General features: G+C 38.8%; 1 protein-coding gene across 10 annotated transcripts in view; it reads left to right on the forward strand.

The window, feature by feature from the left end:
• The first annotated feature begins 745 nt into the window (after positions 1-745).
• Positions 746-26411, forward strand: part of Ktn1 (kinectin 1) — a 94932-nt gene continuing 69266 nt past the window's right edge. For 9 of the 10 annotated variants that reach the window (XM_042682473.1, XM_042682475.1, XM_042682478.1 and 6 more), the window contains exons 1-5: positions 746-870; positions 16492-17044; positions 21117-21254; positions 23408-23578; positions 24809-24939. In XM_042682473.1, the coding sequence (XP_042538407.1) occupies positions 16522-17044; positions 21117-21254; positions 23408-23578; positions 24809-24939 (963 nt within the window). In that variant the 5' untranslated portion in view covers positions 746-870; positions 16492-16521. Of the gene's footprint in view, positions 872-16491; positions 17045-21116; positions 21255-23407; positions 23579-24808; positions 24940-26411 lie in introns of all 10 variants that reach the window. The other variant, XM_042682474.1, reaches the window with a different exon arrangement.

Raw genomic sequence — 26411 nt, forward strand, 5'->3', positions numbered from 1 at the left:
AGGGAGAGGGAGAGAGAGGGAGAGAGAGAGACAGACAGACAGAGACAGAGAGACAGAGAGAAAGAGACAGGACAGAGAGAGGGGGGAGAAACGGGAGAGGGAGAGAAGGAGGAAGGTAGGGAGAAGGGGAAGAGAGATAAAAGGGGAGAAGGAGAGAGCAAAGAGAAAAGGAGAGAAAGAAGGGGATAGAGGAGAGAGAAGACAGAAGAGGGAGGGACCGAAGGAGGGAGGGAGAGGAAAGAGAAAAGGGGAGAGGAGAGAGAAGAGAGAGAGGAAAGAGAAGGGAGAGGGGAAAGAGGAGGGGGAGGGAAGAAGAGAGGGAAAGAGGGAAGGGGGAGGGGGGTGAGGGGGGGGGGGGGAGACCGAGCCCGAGCACTCCCGCGGCAGAAGCGCGGAGACTCCGTTCGGCCGTGATTTCGGAAGAGCCCCGCGGGTCGGGCCGTGGGCAGCGCGAAGAGACCTCGCCCACGTGGGGCAGGCCAGGTGGTGGTATTTAGGGGGTGGGCAGGGCCGCCGGAGACGAAAACCAGCTTTTGGGGGTGGGGGGCGGTTGGAGGGAGAGCTGAGCTTCGGGGTGACCCGCGTCCCGCAGAGCCCCCAGCCCCCACCGTCCACCCCTCGGGTGCGCGCTGGCGGCGGGGCGGGCGCCTGTCCCTTTAAGGGGCGTGTCCCTGGGCCCGGCCGGCCCGGACGCCGGGACGTGCGGGAGGCCGCCCCGCCCCGAAGCCTCCCGTTTCCTGCGGGGCGGCGCGGCGGCACCTGAGCGTCTGCGGCGGCGGCGGCGGCGGCGGCGGCGCCTCCGAGTGGGCAGCCCGGGCTGCGGTGTGGGCGCCGCCGCGTCTTCCCGGTGTCCTCTCCCGGCCGCGCAGGGTGAGGGCCCACAGGCCGCCGCGCTGGGTCGGGCGCCGGCCGCGGGGTCGCCGGGCAGGGCCGCGTCGGGCGGGGGGCGCGGCTGAGGGGGCCGGCCGGGTAGGCCTCGGGCGCCCGGCCGGCGCCTGAGGGGTCCGGCGCGGGCCGCGTCCCCTCGCCGCGGACGGGCGGGCGGGCGGGCTCCGGGGCGGCCGCCGCGGCCTCGCCGGGCGGCTTAGGCCCGACTGCTGCCGGCTCCGCGGCGCCCGGGGGCTGCTCGGGGACGTCTCCCGAGGGCGAGGGCGGCCCGGGAGGCCTCGGGGTGACCGAGGGGACTATTTTTAGCCGGGCCCGAGGGCCCCCGGGAGGCCAGGCGGATTACCGCCGCCGGGCGCGGGGACGGAGAGAGGGTGCGTCCCCCGGCGGCGCCCGCCCCGGGCCGGAGCTGGGCCACGCTAACGCCATGCTGGAATTCCATCCTCCCCCCCATCCCCCCCATCCTCCGGGCCACCGGCCCGAGGGGCGCACGCCGTCCCCTCGCCCTGTGCGCGCCGGGGTCGGGGTGGGTGGGGCGGTTGGAGACGGGAAAGCAGCTTGGAGGGAGAGTTGGGTGGTGTGTGTGTGTGTGGGGGGGAACCCCGCGGATCGGGCGGGGAATCAATCGAGCGAAGTTGTCCCTTCCCGTCTCCGAGGGGTGTGTCTTCCTCAGTGGGTCCTCCGCCCCCTCCCCCCCATCACTTTACAACGAGGACCTCGCGGAAAACCCCAGTGGCTGTGGAGATGCAGACCTAGGGCGAGATGGACCCGGCACCCAGCGTGGGAAGTGCAGCCCCGCACGTTGGTGAGGGAGCGTGAGTGTGCGGGGCGGAGGCGGAGGCGAGGAGCGGCGCCCTGCAGCCCGGTCCCCGCTGGTACCTCCGAGCAGGTTCAGAGTGAGCTCTTTTGAATGTGAGCCAATCCTGCAGGGAGGTGAAAGGAAACCGGATTCGTAACTGTGCTGGGCCTTTACCTGAAACGTTCTCCACCCTCTCCCCCCCCCCCCCCCCTTCCCCAGCAGACCTTTTGAAATAAGCAGTGCTTAAGAAGCTACAGTTGAAGTTAACTGTTACAAGTTGGGCTATTGGAGATGCTTGGTGGAAAGCCTTGAGAGATCATTGCTAGACACCTATATAGCCAGCTAAAGATAAACCTTCCTGGAATGAGCTAGCTACGTTGAATTGTGTAGTACACTGAGTTCATTTCAGTTTCCCTTAACTCCTTGCTGGTGTTCTCTGTACCTCACCTATTAGGCAAATGGTAACTGCCAGTTTCCCAAGTTTGGCTAAAAGCCCTTGCCAATGAGAGTTAATATTAAAAAAAAAAAAAAAAAATCTCAGGAACAGCAACTCATGATCCGATCTGTATTTTGTGTATTCCTTGCAGTAGACTTTTAATAGTTGATGTGTTTACTTTAATTTTTTTTTTAAATTTTAGTTCCCTCCTTTCAGAGATACAAAATAGCTGGGCCTATTGTTTGTAGGTTCCATCTCCAACCTTGAGTTAGAAATGTCTCTTCTAATTTTGTAGCTCTCAGCAGACTGTCTCAATTATCAGGTGCGTTTAGAGAATAAGATGTTCTACTTAATTTACTGAGGCACACTGAGACAAATGTAGCAAGACCTGTTGAAAATGTCTCAGAATTATTAAGGCAATCCCATATTGAACTTTTTCAGGGTCAGCATTATGAAAAGCCATTCATTTTTGTTTTATTAAATATCGAGATAGTTTATAAATATTAAGATATTTCTGTGTTCTCCTTTAGTATGTCTCTTCTCTTTGATGTAGTGTTTTTCTCTTAAAAAAAAAACCACCCCAAGCCAGTTTATAAACCTACTAGTTTACAGGCTTTAATTTGCTTTTGTTAGGGAGAGGCATTTTAAGAATTAAATACTAAAAATCAGTTGCACCTTCTTTCTAAAAATGGCCTAAAACGTGAAGGTTTATTGTAAGGCTTAATTTTGAAGGACACAGGAAAGATTGTGATTGCTTGAAAGTTCTTTTACTTGATACACACACACACACACACACAAACACACACACACTTTTTGTTGTTGTTTTCTTTAAAAGTACTGTTAGTCACAGCCCTGGAATATTTCATTTGTGTGCTTTCAGTAGTTTTCTATTGCAAAGAACACTTGAGTTAAAAAGATTTCCCATAGTTTATAGTGCTTAAAAATGTTAATAAATTTAGTGGAGAGTTTGGCTTTGGTATCTGACCTAACAGTTAATAAGGAAATGCAGAGACAGTATGCTTTTCAAGAATATGTTTGATGATATAGAATGAATAAGGTCTTAAAAATATATTTGAAATATTTGAGGTAACATCTGATCTGCTTGTTCTGTGTACTGTTTGTAGTTTTAGTTCCTTGGAAAGTAAAATTCAGGGTATATGAAGAGGCAGGAAATGATACTAAACAGTTGTGAACAAATGGCCTTGAATTAGTTCTCTTTGCAGTTTTTATGAACTGAATGTTCTGATGTGAAAAATGCAATTTATATGTAAATCACTGAGAAACCATTGGTTTGAAGAAGAGTATGTAACTTTATTTCTATAAATAGAAAATCAAACACTAGGAGAAAGAAGTTTTAAGTGCCCTGAACTAAGAGGTTTGATAAACTTCTATATCTGAGGTCCAGAAGAAGAAAAGTAGTTTGTGTGTCAGATAGCTGAATGTTGCTTGCATGGATTTTTGGTTTTTGAGAAGGTGATGTTGTATAAGCTATTTCTTTTTTCCTTTGAAAAATGGTGTAGACCATGAATTATTTTTATGTGGTGGTCGTTTTGGGACTTGAATTTGGCCTGGACATTGTCACTGAGCTTCTTTTTTGGCTCAAGGCTAGTGCTCTACCACTTGCGCCATAACTTCACTTTTGTCTTTTAGTGTTCTACTACTTAAACCAAGCTTCACTTTTGGCTTTTTTAGTGGTTAACTGGAGATAATCTCACAGACTTTCTTCCCCAGGCTGGCTTCAAATCATGATCCTCAGATCTCAGCCTCCTGCGTAACTAGGATTACAGCCAGCCCATTAGTGTTGACTGGTACATTTTTAATATGAAGGAAGGTTGGTTTTAGTAGATACTCTAGTGAAAAGTATCATCTTCCTAGGGAGTAACTTTAAAAGGTTGTTTTTGTATTTTACATACCTTTTTTCCTTCCTTTTTTACTGAGGATTGAACTCAGTACAAATGCATGCCAACCAAGTGTTCTACCACTGAGCTACATCCCTAGTCCTGTACATATGTTCTTTACTACAGGCTAATTAGAACTTTTTAAACACAGGTTAAATCTGGTTTGTTTTAAAAATACAGCAAGTAAATTGTTTATACTCCTTTTTTGTTGTTGTTCCAGAATACTCTGCTTTTGGTGTCTTTCCTTCTTACTAATTGCTTTTCACATTTCTTTCTAGGTCTTTGTTCCCTTTTTTAAATTGCTGGGTCTGTGCCTGGGTGCTGTCCCTGAGCTGCTTTTGCTCAAGACTTGAGCCACTTGAGCCACAGCCCCACTTCTGGCTTTTTCTGTGATTTAATTGGAGACAAGAGGCTCATGGACTTTCCTGCCTGGGCTGGAACCACTATCTTCAGAGCTCAGCCTTCTGAACAGCTAGGATTACAGGTGTGAGCCACCGACTCCTACCTCATTTTTCTTTTAATATTTCTTTGGCTATCTTATCTTGTATTGTAGCTATTAACAACCACATTTACATCCTCATAGTTTTAAATACTCATACTTACATCCAACTTTTCTCTGCATTCTAGTCTGCTCGGGGACTGTCCTTTTTTATGTGTAATAGTGAATTCAAACTAAGTAAACTTCCATATTTCTCCTTAACCTACCTCAGGTTCAGCTTAACAGCAACTCTAATGTTGTGGCAGAAAAACATTGGGCATTACCTCTAACAATCTTGTTCACACTTGTCCTGCTGTGCTCTTTAATATATTTGGAATCAAATCACCTCTTACCACTTCTGCTGCTCACTAGCCTAGTCCAAGCCATTGCTATCTCTTGCCTAGATTTTTGTAGTTTCTCTCTTACGTCTTGATTTTATACTAGCTCCCTACAGTCTGATTATATCATTTTTTTAAAACCCTGCAGAAACTTGTAACTAGTCCATAAATAAATCTGTAAGGCCTTACTGAATTTGGATGCTCTGTCTCTCATACTTCTTAAGTTTAGCTACTTCCCCCACCAACCTCCTCTTTTTTTCTTCCAGTCTCTCTGAATTGGATCACTTTTTCTTAGGATATTTGTATGCTAGCTCCCTTGTCTCCTTTGCTCATCAAATGCCACTTTTTCAAAACTGATTTCTAATTTTGTGTGTATCACCTGTTTTTCAGAAAAAAGATAATTTCTTTGTTAATTGTTATTGTCACTTTCCCTCCCCCCTAAACATACACTATAATACAACCTGTATGAGAGCAGGACTTTTTGTCTTTTTCTTTTTGTACCTGTCCTGGAACTTGAACTCAGGGCCCAGCTACTTTCCCTGTGCTTGTTTTTTTCTTTTTTTTTTTTTCCCTCAAGGCTTGTGCTCTACCCTTTGAGCCACAGGCTCCACCTTTGGTGGTTAATTAGAGATAAGAGTCTCATGGACTTTCCTTCCCCTGACTGGCTTTGAACCGAGATCCTGAGATCTCAGCCTTCTGAGTAGCTAGGATTACAGGATTGAGCCCCTGGTGTCCACCTTTATTTATTTTTAAAAAGGTTTATTAATATGTTCTAAAAGTTTTGGATATCATACATGTGCTTGGTAAGGACTTATAAATGAATGGATTAAATCATTATCCTCTATTTCCTTTGATGGCAACTGCATTCTTTTATACACGTAGTTTTCATACTTATTTTCCTAGGAATCATTGGAGAGCAGAATCGAGTGTCAGGGAACCTTTTGGGAAGGAAACCTTTGGTGGACGGAGTAAACATTAGGGTGTGTTGTAGACCCTCTTGCCCAAACTATATAATTTAGATCATGATTAATTAATTAAAAAAGTTAGGTTACAACCAGGGGCTCACAATCTATGTGTACTTTAAATGTACTTAAAGCTTTAAAAAAAGTTGGGGATCTTTTATTTGGACCAGTTAGCCTTTTTACAGTCAAGGTGCTTTGATGTTTCCTTTCATAAGTCAAACCCTAAAAAACATTATCTGTCATTTCTGGTATTTTTTTTAAAGTGGAATAAAAATATATATATGGGGAAACTCCCAATTACAAAATTCTATATATTTTCAATCTTTGGTTAAACCTTCCAAAGAATTTAACAGCTTTTTCATGAAATCTTTTGACTTTATTCTCATATTTAGTAGTTTTAAGCAGGTAGGCAAGTTTAAGTGTATACAAGAAGCATTTGGCTTTCAGTAAATACCACTTCATGCATGTATGTATGTTTGTTATGGGACTTGAACTGTGGGCCTGGGTGCTGTCCCTGAGCTCTTTAGCTCAAGGCTAGTGCTCTACCACTTGAGCCACAGCGCCACTTCTGGTGTTTAATTGGAGATAAGAGTCTCATAGCTTTGAACTGAGATCCTCATATCTCAACCTCTTAAGTAGCTAGGATTACAAGTGGGAGCCACCAGCACCCGGCCACTTCATGCATTTTCATGAAGGGGAAAATGTCACTTACATCAATGAGAAGTCAGGACATCTATTTTGAATAAACTATTGGGGAGAATATTATATACTCATATTTCTTTATTTTAGGTTCTAAATAAATTTATAGTTACCTGAATTTATATCAGTTTCAGTGAGTACATTGTTTATCAAAAAGTATGATACTATGCTAAATCCACTGGAAAATATGGGAGGTGTTCATATACATGAATCATTTAAATTATCAAGGAAATTGTCTGATGTAATAAGCTAGCAGTCAGTAATTAGAAGATCTATAGATCTTAGACATTAAGGTTTTATGTAAATTCTTTCAAATAACTGATATTTTGGAGAAATGAATGAGTGTGAGGGAGTCTGAAGAGCTTGGGTTTGAATTTGGCTTTGGCTAGTTCTGTTAGTTGCTTGTGTGAGTTTATCTATCTTAATCTGCCTGAGGCTCATTAAGTAAGGACTTATTGAATTTGTAGTTACTACTTAAGTGATAGCTAACTTTAGAGTGCTTACTTGCTGTCAGCTTCTGTAAATATTTTATGTGCAGTATCATATTAGTCCTCTCAACAATCTTATGAAGTAGTCTCTGCTAGAGCCTAGGGAGACAAGTTGAACTGTCTTCCTAAAGATACAGAGAATAAAAGGAGGAACCTGAACTTAGCATTTTGATTTTAGAGCTCATTTTTATCCATTGAGCTGTTAAAAAAAATACTGTTAGGGTGGGAAGTGAGCCTTGGCCATGAGCAGTTGTCTGTCTAATGGGTGTGTAAGAAAGCTAAGGTTAAGGTTGTAAAGATTATTTTTTTCTTTTCAGAGTGAGAATTAACTTTTAGTGACTTAAATTTGAAGATTAGAAGCTTTCCACGTGGACAGAATCCTTAAAGCTACTTAAAATCTGCTATAGAATGTTTTAGTTACAAAGAAAGCAGTGAATGGTCTGTGGTTCTTTGAGATTCCAAGTAACTTTTTTATTGTCAGTTTGTGTTTATGTGCATTGTCACAACCCACCGTGACCAAGGACAAGGCAGTAACAGAGACTGGACATTGGAGGTATGGAGTACCAGGAGACCTGTAGCCTTCCTCTAGCTTCAGGTGCCCAAGGTCCTTTTCACAAGGTATTTATTGAGTAGAGTATAGGGGCATGAATGCAAGCAGAAAGTGCGGTATCAATATCCTTGAAATCACAGGCATCTGAAGAAATGTTCAACATCCCTAGCCATAAAAGAAATGCAAATCAAAACAACATTGAGATATCACCTCACTCCAGTTAGAACGGCAAAAATCAAGAACTCTAACAACAACAGATGCTGGAGGGGATGTGGACAGAAAGGAACCTTACTTCATTGTTGGTGGGAATGTAAACTTGTTCAACCATTTGGAAAGCAGTATGGAGGTTCCTCAAAAGACTTCACATAGAGCTCCCCTATGACCCAGCAATCCCACTTTTGGGCATTTACCCTAATGTTTACAAACAAGACCACACTAAAGCTACCAGCACAACTATGTTTATTGCAGCATTATTTACCATAGCTAAGATATGGAACCAACCCAGATGCCCCTCAGTAGATGAATGGATCAAGAAAATGTGGTATATATACACAATGGAATTCTATGCCTCCATCAGAAAGAATAACATTGCCCCATTTGTTAGGAAATGGAAAAACTTGGAAAAAATTATATTAAGTGAAGTAAGCCAGGCCCAAAGAAACGTAGGTCCCATGGTTTCCCTTATTTGTAATATCTAGTATATGTATGAGTCAAGCGGAAAAGGTCAGATAATGTGATGTCAGGAAAATGAACCCTTAGATGTGTATTTTAATGTTTTTTTTCTTTCATGCATGTGTTTCTAACACATTTATAAGATTATCTCTTTGTTGCTTTGTATGTCCCTCCTCCACAGTATAACCCCTGCTTTCACTATATTGATGTCAGTATAACTTGTGGAGGAGATGGGGAAAAACCAGTTGTTTAAGGATACAGGTGGACCTGTTGCAACAATGAGAAGTACAAGTTGTCATGTCCAAAACGAGCTTTACAACGTTGGTGGGGGGGGGGGGGGGGGCGGAAGGAGAAGGATTGGGATTAGGGGGGGAGGGGGGAGGCTGGGAAGGGATGTGAAGGATAAACAAAGGAGGAGGCTGCAATGCTTGGTAAGAAATGTACGCATTATCCTGCCCATGTAACTGTAACTCCTCTGTACAGTATGTTCACAAATAAAATTAAATTAAATTTAAAAAAAAAAAAAAAAAAAAAAAGAAATCACAGGCATCAATCAAGTGACACAATCTCATTCAAGTGATTAATGACTTCCTTATCTTAGGAAGTGGAGGTGAGCAGTAAATGACTTAACAGTTTGCATAAGCTTTTGTCTATCCCCAAGCTCACAGAAAGTTTAGGGTCAAATTATCCTTCACCCAGGATAAAAGGCTGAATTCTTATCATGCCAAGGACTGATTGACTTTTTCTGGAAACTCAGCATTTTGAGAGTATGTTGGGAGAAGGCCTTCCAAATTCCCAATCCTTTCTGGTCTCACAGCTCTGCTTTGGGGACTCTCACAGTGCATTATGAATTACTTGTGGTTTTGTAGACATTTATCAGCTATTATCTTAGAGAAGGCAATCTAATCACACTACCTAAAAAGCATACCTTCTCTATTTCTTTGTTCTAGTGTTTCATTTTTCATTGTATACCAGTCACTATCTGGCATTATATACTTACTGTCTGTCTCACCTACATGAATATAACACTATCAGGTGAGAACTCCTGTCTTATCACCGAACTGTGACAATGCATAACTTGATTTGAAAGTATGGCCTGAGGTTTGAAAAGGATTGGAACTTGTTGAGTCTTTGCTTTACTTGTTCTTCCTGATGTGCTTCTTTCCATTAGCTTGGGTAATTAAGTGGAATTTGGAATGCAATGTAAAGGCGAAGTTCTTTCGGGGAATGATTTGAACAGAAATGACTTAAAATATTAATTTCAATCTATATTTCTACCTGTAAATCTTGTTAATCATCAGTTACTTTGTATCTAGTGATCGCAAGTGTTGTGATCTAGTTAACTGAAATAAACTTGAACAAACTAAACTGTAAACCGAAAGTTCTCTAGGGTTCTAAATACTGCATTATTGAACACTAAGATGTTTCCTTAAATCTTTTAATATACAAAGTATGAATTTATTTATACTCTTGACCTGTATTTATCTAGGCTATTTGGAAATCATGTATGAAATGTGTTCTATAATATTTTACATGTTTTTCATATCCTTAGATGTCTGAGGTTGCCTGAATGTTCAGATTTCAATTATGTAGATTTCTCATTTGTAATTTTTTAGTGTTTATGTGTATCATATTTGTAGTTTATATTCACTGATGAATGGGGAATTATTTCATAATAACTTCCAGTTTAACTTAGATGTATATAATAGGTGAAGTTGAATCTCTGTAAGGAGGATTTAGTTCTTTTGCTTTTTTTTTTTTTCTTGTCCATCAAGTTGGAATTTTATTAGCCAGTTTTGGGGCTTGAACTCAGTGCCCTGTATTCTCCCTGGGCTTGCTTACTCATGATGTTCAAATGGTGTTCTACCATTTGAGCGACCCCTCCAGACGGGCAGGCCTTTTTTTGCTAATTAATTGGAAATAGAGGCTGACTTAAATCTGTGATCTTCCAGATCTCAGCCTGCTGAGACTCTTATGGTCAATAAACTACCAGAAAACTGGAAGTGATGCTGTGGCTCAAGTGGTAGAGTGGTAGCCTTGAGCTGAAGAGCTGAGGGACAGCACCCAGGCCCAAAGTTCAAGCCCCATGACCAACCAAAAAAAAAAAATCCTTTGATCATGCTGTGTGTGAGTATCTAATTCAACATGTCCTGGTGTATTTTCTGTCTAGCTTCTGCATATGAGAGAAAACATGCAGTTTGTCTCTCTTGAGCTTGGCTTACCTCACTTAACACGGTTTGTTCTAGGTCCATCTATTTTCCTGCAAATATTCTTTCTAATGGCTGTGTAAAATTCCATTGTGCATAGGTTACCCCCCCCTCCTTCCGCTTTTTTTCTTTGATCTTCTCATTTGTTGTAGGGCATCTGGGCTGTTTCCCTAACCACTTTTTTTGCTTTATAACTGAATGTAGTTCCACTTGTGGTGTTTTATTAGTTAATTGGAGATTAGAATCTCATGGACTTTTCTGCCTAAGCTGGCTTGAAACTGAACTTCAGATCTCAGCCTCCTGAGTAGTTAGGTTTACAGGTGTGGACCACTGGCACCTCAGCCCCCTCTCCTTTTTTAAAGAATATCTTGGACGTGTTTAGGCATTCACTAATATATTTTAAAAAAGAAGTCAGCTATGTACCTGTAGCTCACATGTGTAATCTAGCTACTTAGGATATTGAGAGCTGAGTATTTTAGTTCAAGAGACAAATTTGAAAGACTAGCAAAACATTGAAACTGGCAGAGTTGAGCACCAATGAGAGCCCCTAAGTTCAAGCCCTGTTACTGGTGCACGAACACACACACTGAAGCCATTGCTTGAGACGTAATTCTTGAGAGATATTTTGACCAAAAGCAATTAAATGAGCAATTCTGTAGAACTTAATAAAGTATACTAGATAAGCTGTTGGAATCTGCTATTTCACCTAGATAACTAAAGAGTAGTTTAGGCTAACAAAGAAAAAATTAATTAGTTTCAATTTTATGAAACATTTGCCTTTTGTTCTCATCCTTGTGTTCAACACTTTTATAAACTGGTGAGCTCATATTTAAGTAATTGATTAAAATATTATAGTAAGGTCAGGCTAAGAACAGTCTTTTAATACATGATTAAGGTACTTTCTACATTGTTAATTGGCAACTCTGGGACATGGTTGCTTAAAATTTAAAAATATTTCTCAATTATGCTACTTTGCAGCTCTGTTCAAGATTTAATAATTGTCTCTAGGGATATCTTAGTTACTTGATCAAGTGTTCTGTCAAAACCAGAATTCTGTAACATGCATTGGGTTTTCCAGACTTAAAAGCCCTTTTATTAGCCGGGGACCAGTGGCTCACTCCTGTAACCATAGATATTCAGGAGGCTGAGATCTGAGGTTCACAGTTCAAAGCTAATTAGGTTAGGGAACTCTGGGACTTTTATCTCCAGTTAACCACCATAAAGTCAGAAGTTGAGCTGTGGCCCAAGTGATAAAACTCTAGCCTCTAACTCAAAAGCTCAGAGACTGCACTATTCCCTGATTTCAAGTTCCAGGCCAGCACAAAAAACTCCAGCCAGACAAACAGAAAACAAGCCAAACCCTTCTAATAAAGAAATATATTGAAATGACTTTTTGATAGTAACTGATTATAGTGGAGAGTTTTTGTTTCACCTTCATTTTTTAGTTAGTGGAATTCACCAATATTATTTGGATCCTTTCAGCTACCTTAAGAACTTGCCAACTTTTACTCTTTCCCCACTTTACAATTTAAGCATTTTCTAATAGTGAAGAAAGCAGAAGCCTTTCAAGAAACTTGATGTATAGGATCATGACAGCTGTGTACCGTCTGCTCAAGGTAGTGTTGAACAAGCAATTGTATAAGGATGATTTCTAAAGGCAGTCTTGAGTAGGAATGCCAAAGAAGCCTCTACTTGTGTGCCCATCTTTTAGGTTTCTGATACTCATCAGCTTTCAGGTTCTGTTGTCTGTAAGGTAGATCTTTGCAACAACCTTGAAAGTCCTAGCTGTAGTTTGAAGTAAGTTATACCAGTTTTAAGGTTGTAGAAATTCAGTTAATGAAATTCAGAGATTTTTTTTTTTTTGGATTAGCTCCATAAAGTATAACCTTTGTAAGATTATTTCTCTCCTAATTTAGGTGCTGGTGGCTGATATTTGTAATCATAACTCCTAGGAGGCTGAAACCTAGAGGATCATGGGTCAGAGCCAGCCTGGGCAGAAAAATCTATAAGACTTTATTATCTCCAGTTAACCAACAAAATGCCGGACTGGTGGTAGGGCACCAGCTATAAGAAAGCCGAGCTAGAGCAAGAGGCCCTGAGTTCAGATTTGAGTACTGGATTTATGTGTTATTTTAATTTCCTTTTTGCTTGTATTAAGGCTTAAATTCAGAACATGGTATACTCATTTGGCCTTCTTTCTCATGGCTGGCACTCTACCATTTGAGACCTACCTATAGTCAAATAGTTTTGCTGGTTCATTGGATATATTGTATCAAACTGTTATGCTTGACTTTAATACGCTGGCTAAAATTCGTAAGGGATAAACCTTTTCAGATTTTTGAAGCAAATTTTCTGTTCACTGATAAACTTGAGAATAAGCATCAGTTATTAGGATTACCTTGTGGTAGTATGATTGGACACATTTGGTTAAAATTAGGATGGAGAGGACCATAGGGAAAGGCTCTAGGAGATAAGATTTTTTTTTTAAAATCAGACCTAGGAAAAACTTGTCTAGCATCTTTCTAAATAAATAAAAGGGAATTACGGCGGCAGCGGTGGTGGTGGTGGTGGTGTTGGTGGTGTTGTTGGTGGTGTTGGTGGTGGTGGTGGTGGTGGTGGTGGTGGTGGTATTGGTGGTGTTGGTGGTGGTGGTGGTATTGGTGGTGTTGGTGGTGGTGGTGGTGTGGTGTGGTGTGTCACACGTGCACATCTGTATTCATCCTTGGTTTTGAGGAATAGGCTGGCTGACCATTCAGCTGGATCCAATCTCTGAAAATATGGTTGGATTAGATGGCCCTTCCTAACTCAGTAATGATAAGTCACAATGTATATTAGGGGAAGAAAAGCTGTTTTTGTAGGATAGCTGATTTACATTTTTGGTAGGAATTTTATGTCTTATTTTGAAGTCTTGAAGACATTTTGTTTAGTCTTTAGAAACTGATTTTGTGTATTGATGTGCATTGACTTTTTACAAGGGAGTTATTAGAAGCTTGTGGGTGTTGTTAGTTCAGTGGTGTAGTGCTTGGCAGGCATGCTTTGAGACCCTGGGTTCCACTCCCAGTACTGCAAAAGGAAAATAAAAGTAATAGCTTGGGTGTTAAAACTTCAAACTTTTCAATTTGTCTTAACTATGTCATCATAACTTAGGTTTCCTTACAGATTAAACTTTTAACCAGTTTATCTCCTTTGGAAGTATCTGTAAATCAGTAATGATATGTCTTGAGAAAATGAGCTAGTTTGTAGTTGGTAGTTTAACAAAAGTATGAAAGATAGCTGTTTAAACTGATTTTTCTAGTCTCTTGAAGGAAAAAAAGTAAATTTGATTAAACAGAAGCTTTAGTCGTTTATGTCTGTAATCCTAGCTACTTAGAAGGTTAAAATGTGAAATTGGTTCAAATCCTGCCTGGGCAGAATGGTCTGAGAGATTCTTTCTCCGATTAACCAACAAAAAGACTGGAAGGGTAGGGTGGCTCAAGTGGTAGAGCACTAGCTATGAAACATAAACTTTAACATGCATGTGTGTGCACACATTTCAAGTGACACTATGCTAATAGAGAAATTTAATTTTAGCTTCAGATTGTGGTAGCAGTTTAGAATGAATATTGCTGAAGTAATTTAAGAAGTGTTTAATAAGATGTGAGTCATAGAAGTAACGAAGAACTTGATTTTTCTGGATTATTATGTATTGTGGTTCCTTTGAATCTTTTCCTTTTTATTTTAAAGATTTTTTTATTGTGCAATCTGGGCCAGTATACTTTGGAATTGTGACTGAAGCAGGAATTTAGATTAAATTTGTATTTTGATGACTGTTTCTTGAAATGGGTAATGCTTTGTTATTACAGATTTTCTTACTGATTTGTAGGATTAGACTTTTTAGTTTTTATTTTTCTCATATTGTCTTAAATACAAAGACTCTGTAGCTCTCTTATGGCTTTTTTTTATGTGTTTACTTATGTGCTCATGGCTGGTATTCTACCACTTGAGTAATGTCTCAAATCCTGTTCTTTATTTTAGATATAAAAACAGCAGTTTAAAAAAATTCTTATTGTAGATGTAATATATTTGTAAAAATACTTTTTTTGTGTTGGCACTGGGGCTTGAACTCAGGGCCTAGGCACTGTTTCTTTTTTCACTCAAGGTTGGCATTCTACTATTTGAGTCACATCTCTACTCCTGGAGTTCTGGTGGTTACCTGGAGATAAAAGCCCATGGAGGGGCTGGGAAGGTGGCTCAGTAGTAGAGCGCTTGCCTTGCATGCCTGAGGCCCTGGGTTCATTCCTTAGCACCACATAAGCAAAAAGAAAAAAAGCCGGAAGTGGCGCTGTGGCTCAAGTGGTAGAGTGCTAGCCTTTAGCTGAAGAGCTGAGGGACAGTGCCCAGGCCCTGAATTCAGGCCCCACGACTGGACCCCTCCCCCTCCCCCCCCCAAAAAAGCCCATGGACTTGCCTGCCTGGGCTTGGCTTCTGAGCCTCAGTCCTCAGAGATTGGCTTTCTTAGTAGTTAAGATTGCAGGTGTGACCTGATGGTAGGGGAAAAACAAAGGGAGGAAAAACAAAGGAGGGAGGCAACAATACTGGATAAGAATGTACTTGACCTTGCTCACGTAACTGTAACCCCTCTGTACAGTATTTTCACAATAAAAAAACTTATTTAAAAAAAAAAGACTACAGCTGTGAACCATTGGTGCCCAGCTTTATACTTGTAAACTTTAAAACATCCCTTTAATAAGGGATTTACCTATTTTGTCATGTTTTCTTCAAATACTTTGTGCTTTTTTTATATGTATATAATTTTTAATATAAATCTGGATGTTTTTATTTGATCTGAATGACCCAGCCTTTTTCCTACTTACTTGAAACAAAATATTAATTTTTGTATCTAATTGTATTTGGGGTTTTGAATTCTATTGTCTGTTCTTTAATCTTTTGCTCAATTTCATACCCCATGTTCAATTATCTTAGCCTATGCTCTTGATTTTAGAAAGTGATTTCATCATTTATAGAATCCTCTAAACTAGAAAGATAGGTGTGGTCTTAAGACTCCTCACTCAATTTTACATAATTATCTTACCTTAGTTGTTCCACTCAAGTATTTCTGCTTGCATTGACTTGATATAATCTTCTTTGATATATTGGAACTATTGAAGTAATTTTAATTGGTATTCTTGAACTTATTATTTTTTTTGGAGTCAGGGTCTCACTATGTAGCTCAGGCTGACTTTTTAATTTTATGCTATCCTATTTCTCAATTTTTGCTTTTATTTTCTAAGCTATTTGAGTTCTAGTAAGAAAGTTACTGCCTGTGTCTTTATGTGTTTTTCTTCATCAGTTTCAGAAGTTCAGATTTTTTTTTTTTGTACGTTAAAATTCTCAGGGTTTTTTTTTTTTTGTACATTAAAAATGCAAAAGTCAGTTGGCTTTATCCTAAGGTTTTAAGTGCATCTGTATTATATATCCTTTTCTACAATGTATCTGAGGTAATATTAGAATACAGATCACTTTTCTGTAGTCTATACATATTGACAATTTATGTGAATATTAGAATACAGATCACTTTTCTGTAGTCTATACATATTGACAATTTATATGAAGAACCTAACACCAGAATCACTTTTTTGCTTTGAGTTAATTTTATCAGAAACTATCCCCCGAGGTAAGGGATGTATCTATAGTCAAGGCAGATCTAGCTAAGTATTCAGATCACAGGTCTTTTTTTTTTTTCCCCCCCACTTCTTGTAACAATTGAGTTAATCTGCAAGTGGGGCTGATATGCTATTGGTGCTTTTCAACATTTAACTAGGGCTGTGGTGGTCACTTTTGCATATACATTGTTTTATGCAGTAAGTGGTGCCTTGAATGATCCACTTCAGTTTTTTCCCCTAAAGTTCAGGAGTTTTAATGACTGTCCTGTGTGTGTGTGGTAATATTTCATACCTTTTTATTTTCACATATGGTAAGTAGTATACAACAGTACCATACAATAAAAGGAAAAAAGGCACTTAAAAGAATGGGGATTTTGTAAGATTTAATTTTTATAAGATTTGACTGATTTTCTTTTTCTCCCTTGCCTCCCATCTAGGTTTTATAGGTTCATGTTAACAAAAGCACCATGGAGTTTTATGAATCAACATATTTTATTGCCCTTATTCCTTCAGTAGTTATTACAGTAATTTTCCTCTTCTTCTGGCTTTTCATGAAAGAAACGTTATATGATGAAGTTCTTGCAAAACAGAAAAGAGAACAGAAGCTTATTCCTACAAAAACTGATAAAAAGAAGGCAGAGAAGAAAAAAAATAAAAAGAAAGAAATTCAGAATGGCACCCTGCACGAATCTGATTCTGAGAATGTACCTCGAGACTTTAAATTATCTGATGCTTTGGCTGTAGATGATGAACAAGTTGTACCTGTTCCATTGAATGTGGTTGAAACTTCAAGTGGTGTTAGGGAAAGAAAGAAGAAGGAAAAGAAACAAAAACCTTTGCTTGAGGAGCAGGCCATCAAAGATATTGATGCATCAAAGATTCCTGGCAAAAAAATAGAACCTGTCCCAGTTATAAAACAGCCTACCCCGCCCTCTGAAGCATCTGTCTCAAAGAAGAAACCAGGGCAGAAGAAGTCTAAAAATGGAAGCGGTAATCTATTTAACTTTATTGCATGATTATATTAAGTCTGAAAGCTTAAGTTACTATGTGTTTACTTTCATCAATATTGTTGATAAAAAGTAATGTCAAAAAGCAGTATTTTAAACATCTTAGAACTATAGAAAAAGCTGTGTGCTCACAATTTGTAATGCTATCTACTCAAGAGGCTGAGATCTGAGGATTCAAGTTCACAGCCAGTCTGGGCAGGAAAGTCCATGAGACACTTACTTATTCCCAGTTAATCAGAAAAAAGCCAGAAGTGGAGGTATGGCTCAAGTGGTAGAACTCCAAAGCCATGCCAGAGAAAACACAATGCCCTGAGTTCAAACTCCCAGTAGCAGCACCAAAAAAAGGAAATAAAATATATAACTAGGAAAGACTTTAATGGACATTTACGAAACAACTGGTGGTCTTACTAAAGCCACTAAGGATCTGTAGTTATCATCAGTCAGAAATTACTACATTAATTTTGAACCAATGCTTTCTAGTTTGTGATAGGAATTATAGATGAAAAGATATTACTTCCTTTGATTCAGTTTGCAAACACTTATTGGGACATCTGTATTATGTGAGACATTATACCAGGTACTGGGACTACAAAGATGAATAGTTCGTTTCAAGGTAGTTACATGTTAGCTGGAGACACAGAACTACTAGGTCATTAAAATACAAAAACTTTGTTGGGTACTGATGGCTTACACCTGTCATTCTATCTACTCAAGAGGCTGAGATCTGAGGATTGCCATTTGAAGCTAGCTCAGGCAGGGAAGTCTGTGAAACTCTTATCTCAAACTGCCAGAAAAGCTGGAAGGAGCTGTGGCTCAAGTAGTAGAGTGCTACCTTGAACAAAAGAAGCTCAGGAACAGTGCCTAGGTCCTGAGTTTGAGCCCGGGACTGTCATACAATGCACAAAAATACATAAAATTTTTAGTGTGATACTTTAGGTATGTCTAAACCATTGTAAGAGTTCTAAAGTAGGCCACTTAAAGTATAAAGTTCTGGGAATTTTCAAATTTGAGTAAGTGCAAGCTAGGCTTTTTTGGCTGTCAGGAATGGCTGTGATAGGGACCCAAGGGAGGTATAGGTGTAGTCAGTTCTATATATCCACAAATTCTGTTTTGTCAGATTTAATCATCAGTTTAAAATATTCCATTTAGAATTGTATCTTTTATTGAGCAGTTACAGGCTTTTTCTTGTTATTCTTTGAATAATACAGAGACCATTTTTTGTAGTATGTACATTGTATTAGGTATTTTATAATCCCTAAAGTGTATGGGAAGAATACATAGGTTATATGTAAATCTTAGGCTCTTTTGTGTAAGGGACCTTAACATCTGTAGATTTTGGTGTTGCAGGGAAGTTTTGGAACCAATTTCCAAAGGGATATTAAAGGATAACTGTACAATGGAAAGGACCTTAAAAATGGCAAGTGATATGTAGAACTGAGAACAGTTCACTTTGTATGAAAGGACTTAAAAAGTCATTTGTTTATCTTAAAGAGTGTCAAGTTGTTTACAGTTATGACCAAGAATCGTTCTACAGAAATAAGAGTAAAGTGAGGAAGAAAGATACCTAAGCCAGTCACAAAATGTGATGGTATATATATGTAGAGAAGAAATGCAGAAGTCAAAGCAGCTATTACAGGTACTGCCTGGGGGTAGAGGGGTAGAGGGCTAAGGAGAAGGATAAAAGTCAAAGAGGAGGCACAAGTGCCTGAGTTGCATCTTGAAGACTGAATCACTTCAAGCAAATAATGGAGTTCATTCCACATTGACAGAATAGAATGTGTGAGGAAACAGAGGGAAGTATATGTAGAATGTTTTTATTGCAGCCTAAAAGATCCCAGTATCTAGATCTTGATCTTTTATGTATCATTCATTCCAGGAGCTGGGACTTCTTAGGTTAACGGTTAGTGAAGATTTTCAAGCAGGTTAGTTACATGGTCAGATTTATAGTTTAGAGATCTTTGGGAGATTTGTGACAGCAGATTTTATGTGGCAGTTTTGAGATAATACTTAGGAGGCAGTTACAGTTTACAAAATAAAAAATGACATGACCAAGCTCATTTAAATAGGGATAGGTAGTTAAAGGTGTAGACAGGCTTGGCAATCTATAAGCTGTGAGCTTTATTTGTTGCCCACCATGTTTTATGGCCTGTGAGCCAAGAATAGATTTTACATTTTAAATGATTGGAGGGAAATAAATAGACAGATGATACTTAAAGATGTAGAAATTATGAATCAAACCTCAGTGTCTTTAAAGGTTTTAGTTTTGGTCCAGTCTTTTCTTCATTTATATACATCTTAGTTTTCCCTGTGCAGAGGCAGATTTGAGTACTTATGATAAAATCTGTAGTGGCTTGCAAAGCCTAAAGAATTTTCTGTCTGGGCCTTGACAAAAAGTTTTGTAATTCCTGATTGAAATGTGGTTGTTAGTATAAGAGAATGGACAAATTAGAGTGATTGGAAAGGAGAATGCTTTCAGCTTGTGGTCCAGGTGCTTGTAGCAGCCCAGGATGTGGTAAGATATGTGATTGTGGAGGAATAAGGTTTTTATGTGTGTACACAATAATTCAGAAGCTTTAAAGGATGAAGATAGTAACTGAAGTCCACTGGTATAGGTAAGGACATCCAAAGGATCTATTTAAATTGAAGATATAACCGAAGAATATCAGCATTGAAGCAGTTCACAAGGAGAACTATGAAGAATATTATGAGCGTAAGGACGATTCTAGGAGCTGATATAAAACAATTTTTTTAAAAGGAATTTTTTCTTGTGGTACTGGGGTTTTCACTCAAGAGTATTGTAGTTGCTATGTACGTGCTGTACTCCAGGGCTCCACCCCCACCCCCTTTTTTTCCTGTACTAATTTTTGTCAGAGTTTTATGTTTTTGCCTGAGGCTTGCCTTATACTATAATCCTCCTTCTTGAGTAGCTGGGATGACACACAAAATCTAGAGAATGTACCTTTATTGTGTAGATCTCTGACTCTAGAGAAGTAGGAGTAAAGTGAGGAAGAAAGATACCTAAGCCAGTTACTTATTCCTGTAAATAATAGCTGCTTTGACTTCTCCATTCCTTCTATACATATACATACATCACATTTCTACATCCAGACTTCTTAATCAGATGGTGGTCCCTCCTAACTTTTTGTTCTATCTTTATCTCCTGAGTAGCTAGGGTTATAAGAGTGAGCTACCATATCTGGATTTTTTTGTGTGTATGCATATATATATATATATGTTGTAAAATACATAAAACATAAAACTTAACATTTGAACAATGTTAAGTTCTGTGGTGTTAATAAGTACATTCATATTTTGTAGCCTCTGCAAAATTCTGGTCTTCTCCAGCTGAATCTCTAGACCCATTAAACACTAATTTCCTTGTCCCCTAGCTCCAGGCAACCACCATTCTACTTTCAGTCTTTATGAATCCAGCTACCTTTGGAACTTCATATAAGTAGAATTTACAATATTTGGCCTTTTGTACAAGCTTATTTCACAAGCATAATGGAGAGGAAATTTAAGAAAGGGATGAAGACTAACACAATGAAATGGTGAAGAATAGTGAAATAAGGATTGAATATTATTTATAGTATGTAGCATTTGGGACACTGGAGACCTGATTTAATTCTTTTATGGAGTGAGAGATAAAAATTAGGTTTCAAAATTAGTTGAAAAGTGATTGATAGAAAAGGGAGTATAAACTTTTGTCTATATAAAGAAATGGGTGTAAGAGGCTGGAAATTACAGTGGTAGGGAGGGTTTTCTGTTATATATATTTTTAATTATAGAGACCTGACTATACTATAGGCTGAGTAGGATTAGTAATGGAATAGTAGGATTAGGAGTGGGATATAAAAGAAGAGGCAAGTACATTGAAGAGCTAGTATAGCAGACTAAGAAAGCTGTAATGAAAAAGTCTTGCTGAGAGATAAATATCAGACATTAAGATTTTAGTGGTAAAACATTCATAAGAAGCATTGATTAATAACTACAACCTTTTTGATGTATTTATTTTTTTCTATGATTTTTTTTTTTTGTGTTTATGGTTAATAAAGATGACCTGGAGAAAAAGGTAGACACGCTCATGGCACCTTCAAAAAAGCAAGAAGTATTACCCTTCCATCAAGAGATTAAGCAAGAAGGTGGATCAGGAAAGAAGAAACTTTCATCAAAGAAACAGAAGGCAGAAAATGGTAAAATACGCATATGTACATATAATAAAGGCTAATTGTGGAGAAGTACATTAGGAGAGGAACCCTGGAGATTTTACAGGACTTTGAATTCCCAGTTTGTTGTTTTAAATTTTATTTACTGTAAAGATGCTGTACAGAGGGGTTATAGTTACCTGAGTAAAGGAATGGGTACATATCTTGTCAAGCATTGTTATCCTTTCCCTTGTTCTCCCACGATATATCCCTTCCCTCTCCTACCTCCTTCACTCCACCCAAGGTTGTAAAGTTGGAATTCCCAGTTTTAATATGTGTTATAATTGAAATTCTAATTGAGTCAAATTCTCTTTAGCTTTTTTGGCTTTGTCTTGCTTTAACAGATAAGGCTGAATGAGTATAAATTTGCGATAAGAAATTTATACATTGTAAATATTCTCATTCTTAGTTTTTGGGGAAAAATAGCATATAAACTTTTTTTTTGCCTGCCCTGGGACTTGAACTCAGGGCCTGGGTGCTGTCCCTGAGCTTCTTTTGCTCAAGGCATCACTCTACCACTTGAGCCACAGTACCACTTCTGGCTTTTTCTGTTACAGTGGTTCTGAGGAATCGAACCTAGGGCTTCATGCAGTCTAGGCAAGCACTTTACCACTAAGCTACATTCCTAGCCTCTAGCATATAAACTTACAGAAGAAAAATAGTTCTGAAATAATTAATTTTTTCTCCATTTAATTTTTTATCATACTTATTAACACATTAATTGTACATATTAGTGAATTTCACTGTGACATTTCCATACATGCAAATATCGTACATTCATCATATCTACCTTCCCTATAATCCTTTTGTGCCTTTTCTTCTCCTCTAGTATCCTGTTCTCTTTCCTTTTCTCTTAAGGTCTCTCTTCTACTTTCAGGTTATTTTTTTTCCTTATGGTTTTCTGTATATGAAAAAACAATGTAATACTTAAACTTTATATCACTTAAGATTATACTTGGAGACATTAGGTGGATATAGCATTATCCTTCATCTTATATATGGCTGACATCCTGTTAAAAGGGACAAAGCATTGTTACATTTTCAGAAGTTTCACAGAGAAAGCTTGATTATAAACTTCATGGAGATTAAACAGTGATTTCCAAATAGTATTGGGTAGTGATATCAACTAATGTTTAGAAATAACTAAAGCCAAAAGGGAATGAATGGCTCAAGTGCTTTTCTAAGCAATCATGAGGCCTAGTACCATTAAAAAACAAACAACCCAAAACCCAAAGACAGAACCCCAGAAACATTATAAACTACCTAAAGGAAATGTAAGAAGTTTTCAGATACTATTAGAGGATGTACTCATTCTTTAGATGACTGAAATGATTTACTAGAAAATAAGTATATTGGTACTTTTTAAATTGTGAAAATACCATACAGAGGGGTTACAATTATATGGGCAAGGTAATGAGTACATTTCTTTTTTTGATTTTTTGGGTCCGATCGTGGGGCCTGAACTCTGGGCCTGGGCGCTGTCCCTCAGCTCTTCAGCTCAAGGCTTGCACTCTACCACTTGAGCCACAGCGCCACTTCCGGCTTTTTTCTTTTTTCTTATGTGGTACTGAGGAATCAAACCCAGGGCCTCTGGCATGCAAGGCAAGCGCTCTACCACTGAGCCACCTTCCCAGCCCATGAGTACATTTCTTATCAAGCATTGTTACCTCCTCCTTTGTTTCCCCTTCCCATCCCTTCCCATCTCCCCCCAAAGTTGTGAAGTTTGTTTTTCGACATAACGACTTGTACATCTCGTTTTTGCAATGGGTCCAACTGTATCTCTATTTGGTACTTTTGAATTAGGTGAGTGTTTTGACTTCTTTTTTGGTGGCAGTACCATAACTTGAACTGAGAGGGCCTTATGTTCTCAGCTTGGAGGTGAAATCCCACAGACTTTTCTCTCCTGGCTAGCTTAGTTCTTGATCCTTTAAGTCTCAGCCTCCTGAGTAGTTAGGATTGCAGGTGTAAACCACTTGCACTTGGTTCTTGGACTTTTGACATAAGAATTTAAAGCTAAATTGAGCAAATTAGAGCTTTGAAAACTGCACTTACCATTAAATTTCAAGCGTGCTTTGCATGTTTAATTTCTTTTGCTTTATAAAACCTCCAGTGATTATGATTTTTTTGAACCTAAATTGCAGTGTTGGTAGATGAACCCCTTATTCATGCAACTACTTATATTCCTTTGATGGATAATACTAACTCAAATCTTGTGATGGATAAGAGAGAAGTTACTGATCTGATTAAACCTGACCAAGTGGAAGGGATCCAGAAATCTGGGGCTAAAAAACTGAAGATTGAAACTGACAAAGGTAATATATACAATGTCATATTCTGTTAAATTATAAAATGCCATTTTTGAGTTTCATGGGGTTCAGAATGTTTTCTTATTGTATCAGTGAATTGGAAAAGACTTAATAGAATCCTTACAGAATCTTGCCAAAAGACTTATAGGTAGTCTTACAGTCTACTCTTCTCAATTTGTAGACCTGGACATTGGAATTTGATTTGCTTTAGGTCCTACAACTGTTTTGCTTTCTGGTTATCTTTTACTTCCTGCCATTATCTCCTGTGTGATACAAACTCTTCCCCTCCCCCCCCCCCCCCCCCCCATTTTTTTTTTTTGTCAGTTGTGGGACTTGAACTCACTGCCTGGGCACTGTCCCTGAGCTCTTTTTGCTCAAGATTAGTGCCCCAACACTTTGAGCCACAGTGCTACTTCTGGTTTTCTGGTGGTTAATTGGAAATAAGAGTCAATGATTTTCCTGCCAGGGCTGGCTTTGAATCAGGATCCTCAGATTTCAGCCTCCTGAATAGCTTTACAGCCCTGAACCACTGGTGCTTGGCTTTTACCCTTGAACTTTTAAAATAGGAAAATTTTAAGAGCAGTTTTAGGTTTACAGTAAAGTTGTATGGAAAGTACAGAGTTTTCCCATGTGCCTTCTTAACCTCATGAATACACACAGCTGCCTTTTAAAATTTATATAACTGAAGTGATAAGAGAAGTAGGCTCCTTTGGGTTGGATAGGTTGCAGTTCTACATCAAGAAGGTGAGGTTAGTGCCTGTTAGAGAGAGCCCTGAGAAATAGGAATGGGTGACTTCTGAATGTTTTTCATGAATACAGACTTTTAGTGTTAGGATTGCTTGTAAATACTTGCTCTTCATAGGATCAGATTTCATTATCTTAGAGATTAATTTATTCAACTGTGGGATTTAGTTTATATCTGTGGGATTTAGTTTATCTCTTGGGATTATTAAATTTAAATGAGGATATTGTGAGTACATTTGATACATAGAGTAGCACATACTGGCATTTTAGCATTCTGCAGTTTGTGCAAACTTTTACTTGGTGTAATTATTCTGTAGTACAGATGATAAACACATTTTCCTCCTTCTTGACTAGAGCATTCATTGTTATTTGACCTGAAATGTAAGTCCATTTTTTCTTGGTTGTTAACTTCTGGTTCAGGAATTCTTGATTTTTATTTTTACGGAAGTTATTTCTTATGCCTCTAAATACCAATTTTTTTCTTTAATTAAGAAAATGCTGAAGTAAAATTTAAAGATTTTCTTCTGTCCTTGAAGACTATGATGTTTTCCGAAGATGAGGCTCTTTGTGTTGTAGACTTGCTGAAAGAGAAGTCAGGTGTGATACAAGATGCTTTAAAGAAGGTAAGCTTATTTGATTTTGGTGAACAGTTTAGAAGTCCTTCAAATAAGACTTCAGCCAGAGGAACTTTGTTATTGTCTATTCCTGTCTTTAATATCCTGAACCATAGTCATGCCTAAAAGTTCTGGAGTGCTTTCAGAAATGGTTTTATGTAGTTATACTAATTTTTGTGCTTTAATTTAGCTAAGTATCTTTTGTCATGTATCGAGTCATGTAATGTTTTGACAAGAGCCAATTGCTTAAAAATAAATACGATTTTTGTGGTCTTGAAGTTATTTGGCACTTGGCTAAACTGTACTATGCTTTGACTAGAATTGTTAAAGTCAAGATCAAGTAATTGCTGTATAGTATATATGGAATACTTTTATGATTGAAGATAGCACATTCAGAAATCTTGAGCTCTTTGTTCAGAGTGTGTATATGTTTAAAATGTCTATATTTCCCTTCAAAAGTAAGTGATTTGCATGGCAGAAGCATTGCTGTGGTAGATTTAAAAAAATATATAAAATAAACTCTAAAACAAGAAAACTTCATGGATTTAACATTGTTCTTATGGAGTTCACTATATCATCAGGTATACTTTGTCATGGTGGAAAGGTTACTTATGTAAGCTAACATGGTGCTGGTATTCAATATTAGGTGGTTGACTTAACTTCTTATTCTAAAGCTTGGTGTGTGTATATGCACACCCTACCTGCATCCTTATCTGCTTTAAATAGAATCTTACGTAGTTAAGCATCAATGTAGGTCTTGCTTGTAATTTCAGCTGCTAAGGAGGCTGAGATCCAGAGCTTTGGGGTTTGAAGACAGTCTGGGCAGAAATAACCAAAATAACCAGCAGAATGCCAGGCTGGAGCTGTGACTCAGTGGTAGTGCAGTAGCCTAGTGAGTGCAAAGCCTGGATTTCAAGCTCTGACATTAACACCCCAAAATTTTTAGAGTGGTTTAATTTTTTCTTCAAATGAAAACCATTCTACCTTTTCACTTATCTAACTACTCTCAACAGTAAGAACATTTCTTTGGTTAATAAAGTGTTTATTACTTATTATATTTTCTCACTGTATAAACATAAAAGGAGCCATTTCTTTTGATGTTCAGCTATAATTTTCTGTAATATAATTCTTATACAATGTAATTTTCTGATCCCTTTATCAGTTTTCTCTTAGATGTAGCATGTCTTTCTAGTCTTTAGTTTCAAGCCAATATTTTTTATTGAGAACTTTTCTTTTTTTTTTGGGTCCGGTTGTGGGGCCTGAACTCTGGGCCTGGGCATGAGTCACAGCGCCACTTCCGGCTTTTTTTTCTTTTTGTTTATGTGGTGCTGAGGAATCGAACTTAGGGCCTCATGCATGCAAGGCAAGCGCTCTACCACTGAGCCACCTTCCCAGCCCCTACTGAGAACTTTTCTATGTCATTGAAATAACGGGAATAATCTTTATTAAGCACTTGTCTTTTCTTTGTCTCTCTTAGCTTT

This window comes from Dipodomys spectabilis, unplaced genomic scaffold (assembly GCF_019054845.1).
Source record: "Dipodomys spectabilis isolate Male_0828 unplaced genomic scaffold, ASM1905484v1 ptg000073l, whole genome shotgun sequence".
NCBI classification, from domain to species: Eukaryota; Metazoa; Chordata; class Mammalia; order Rodentia; family Heteromyidae; genus Dipodomys; species Dipodomys spectabilis.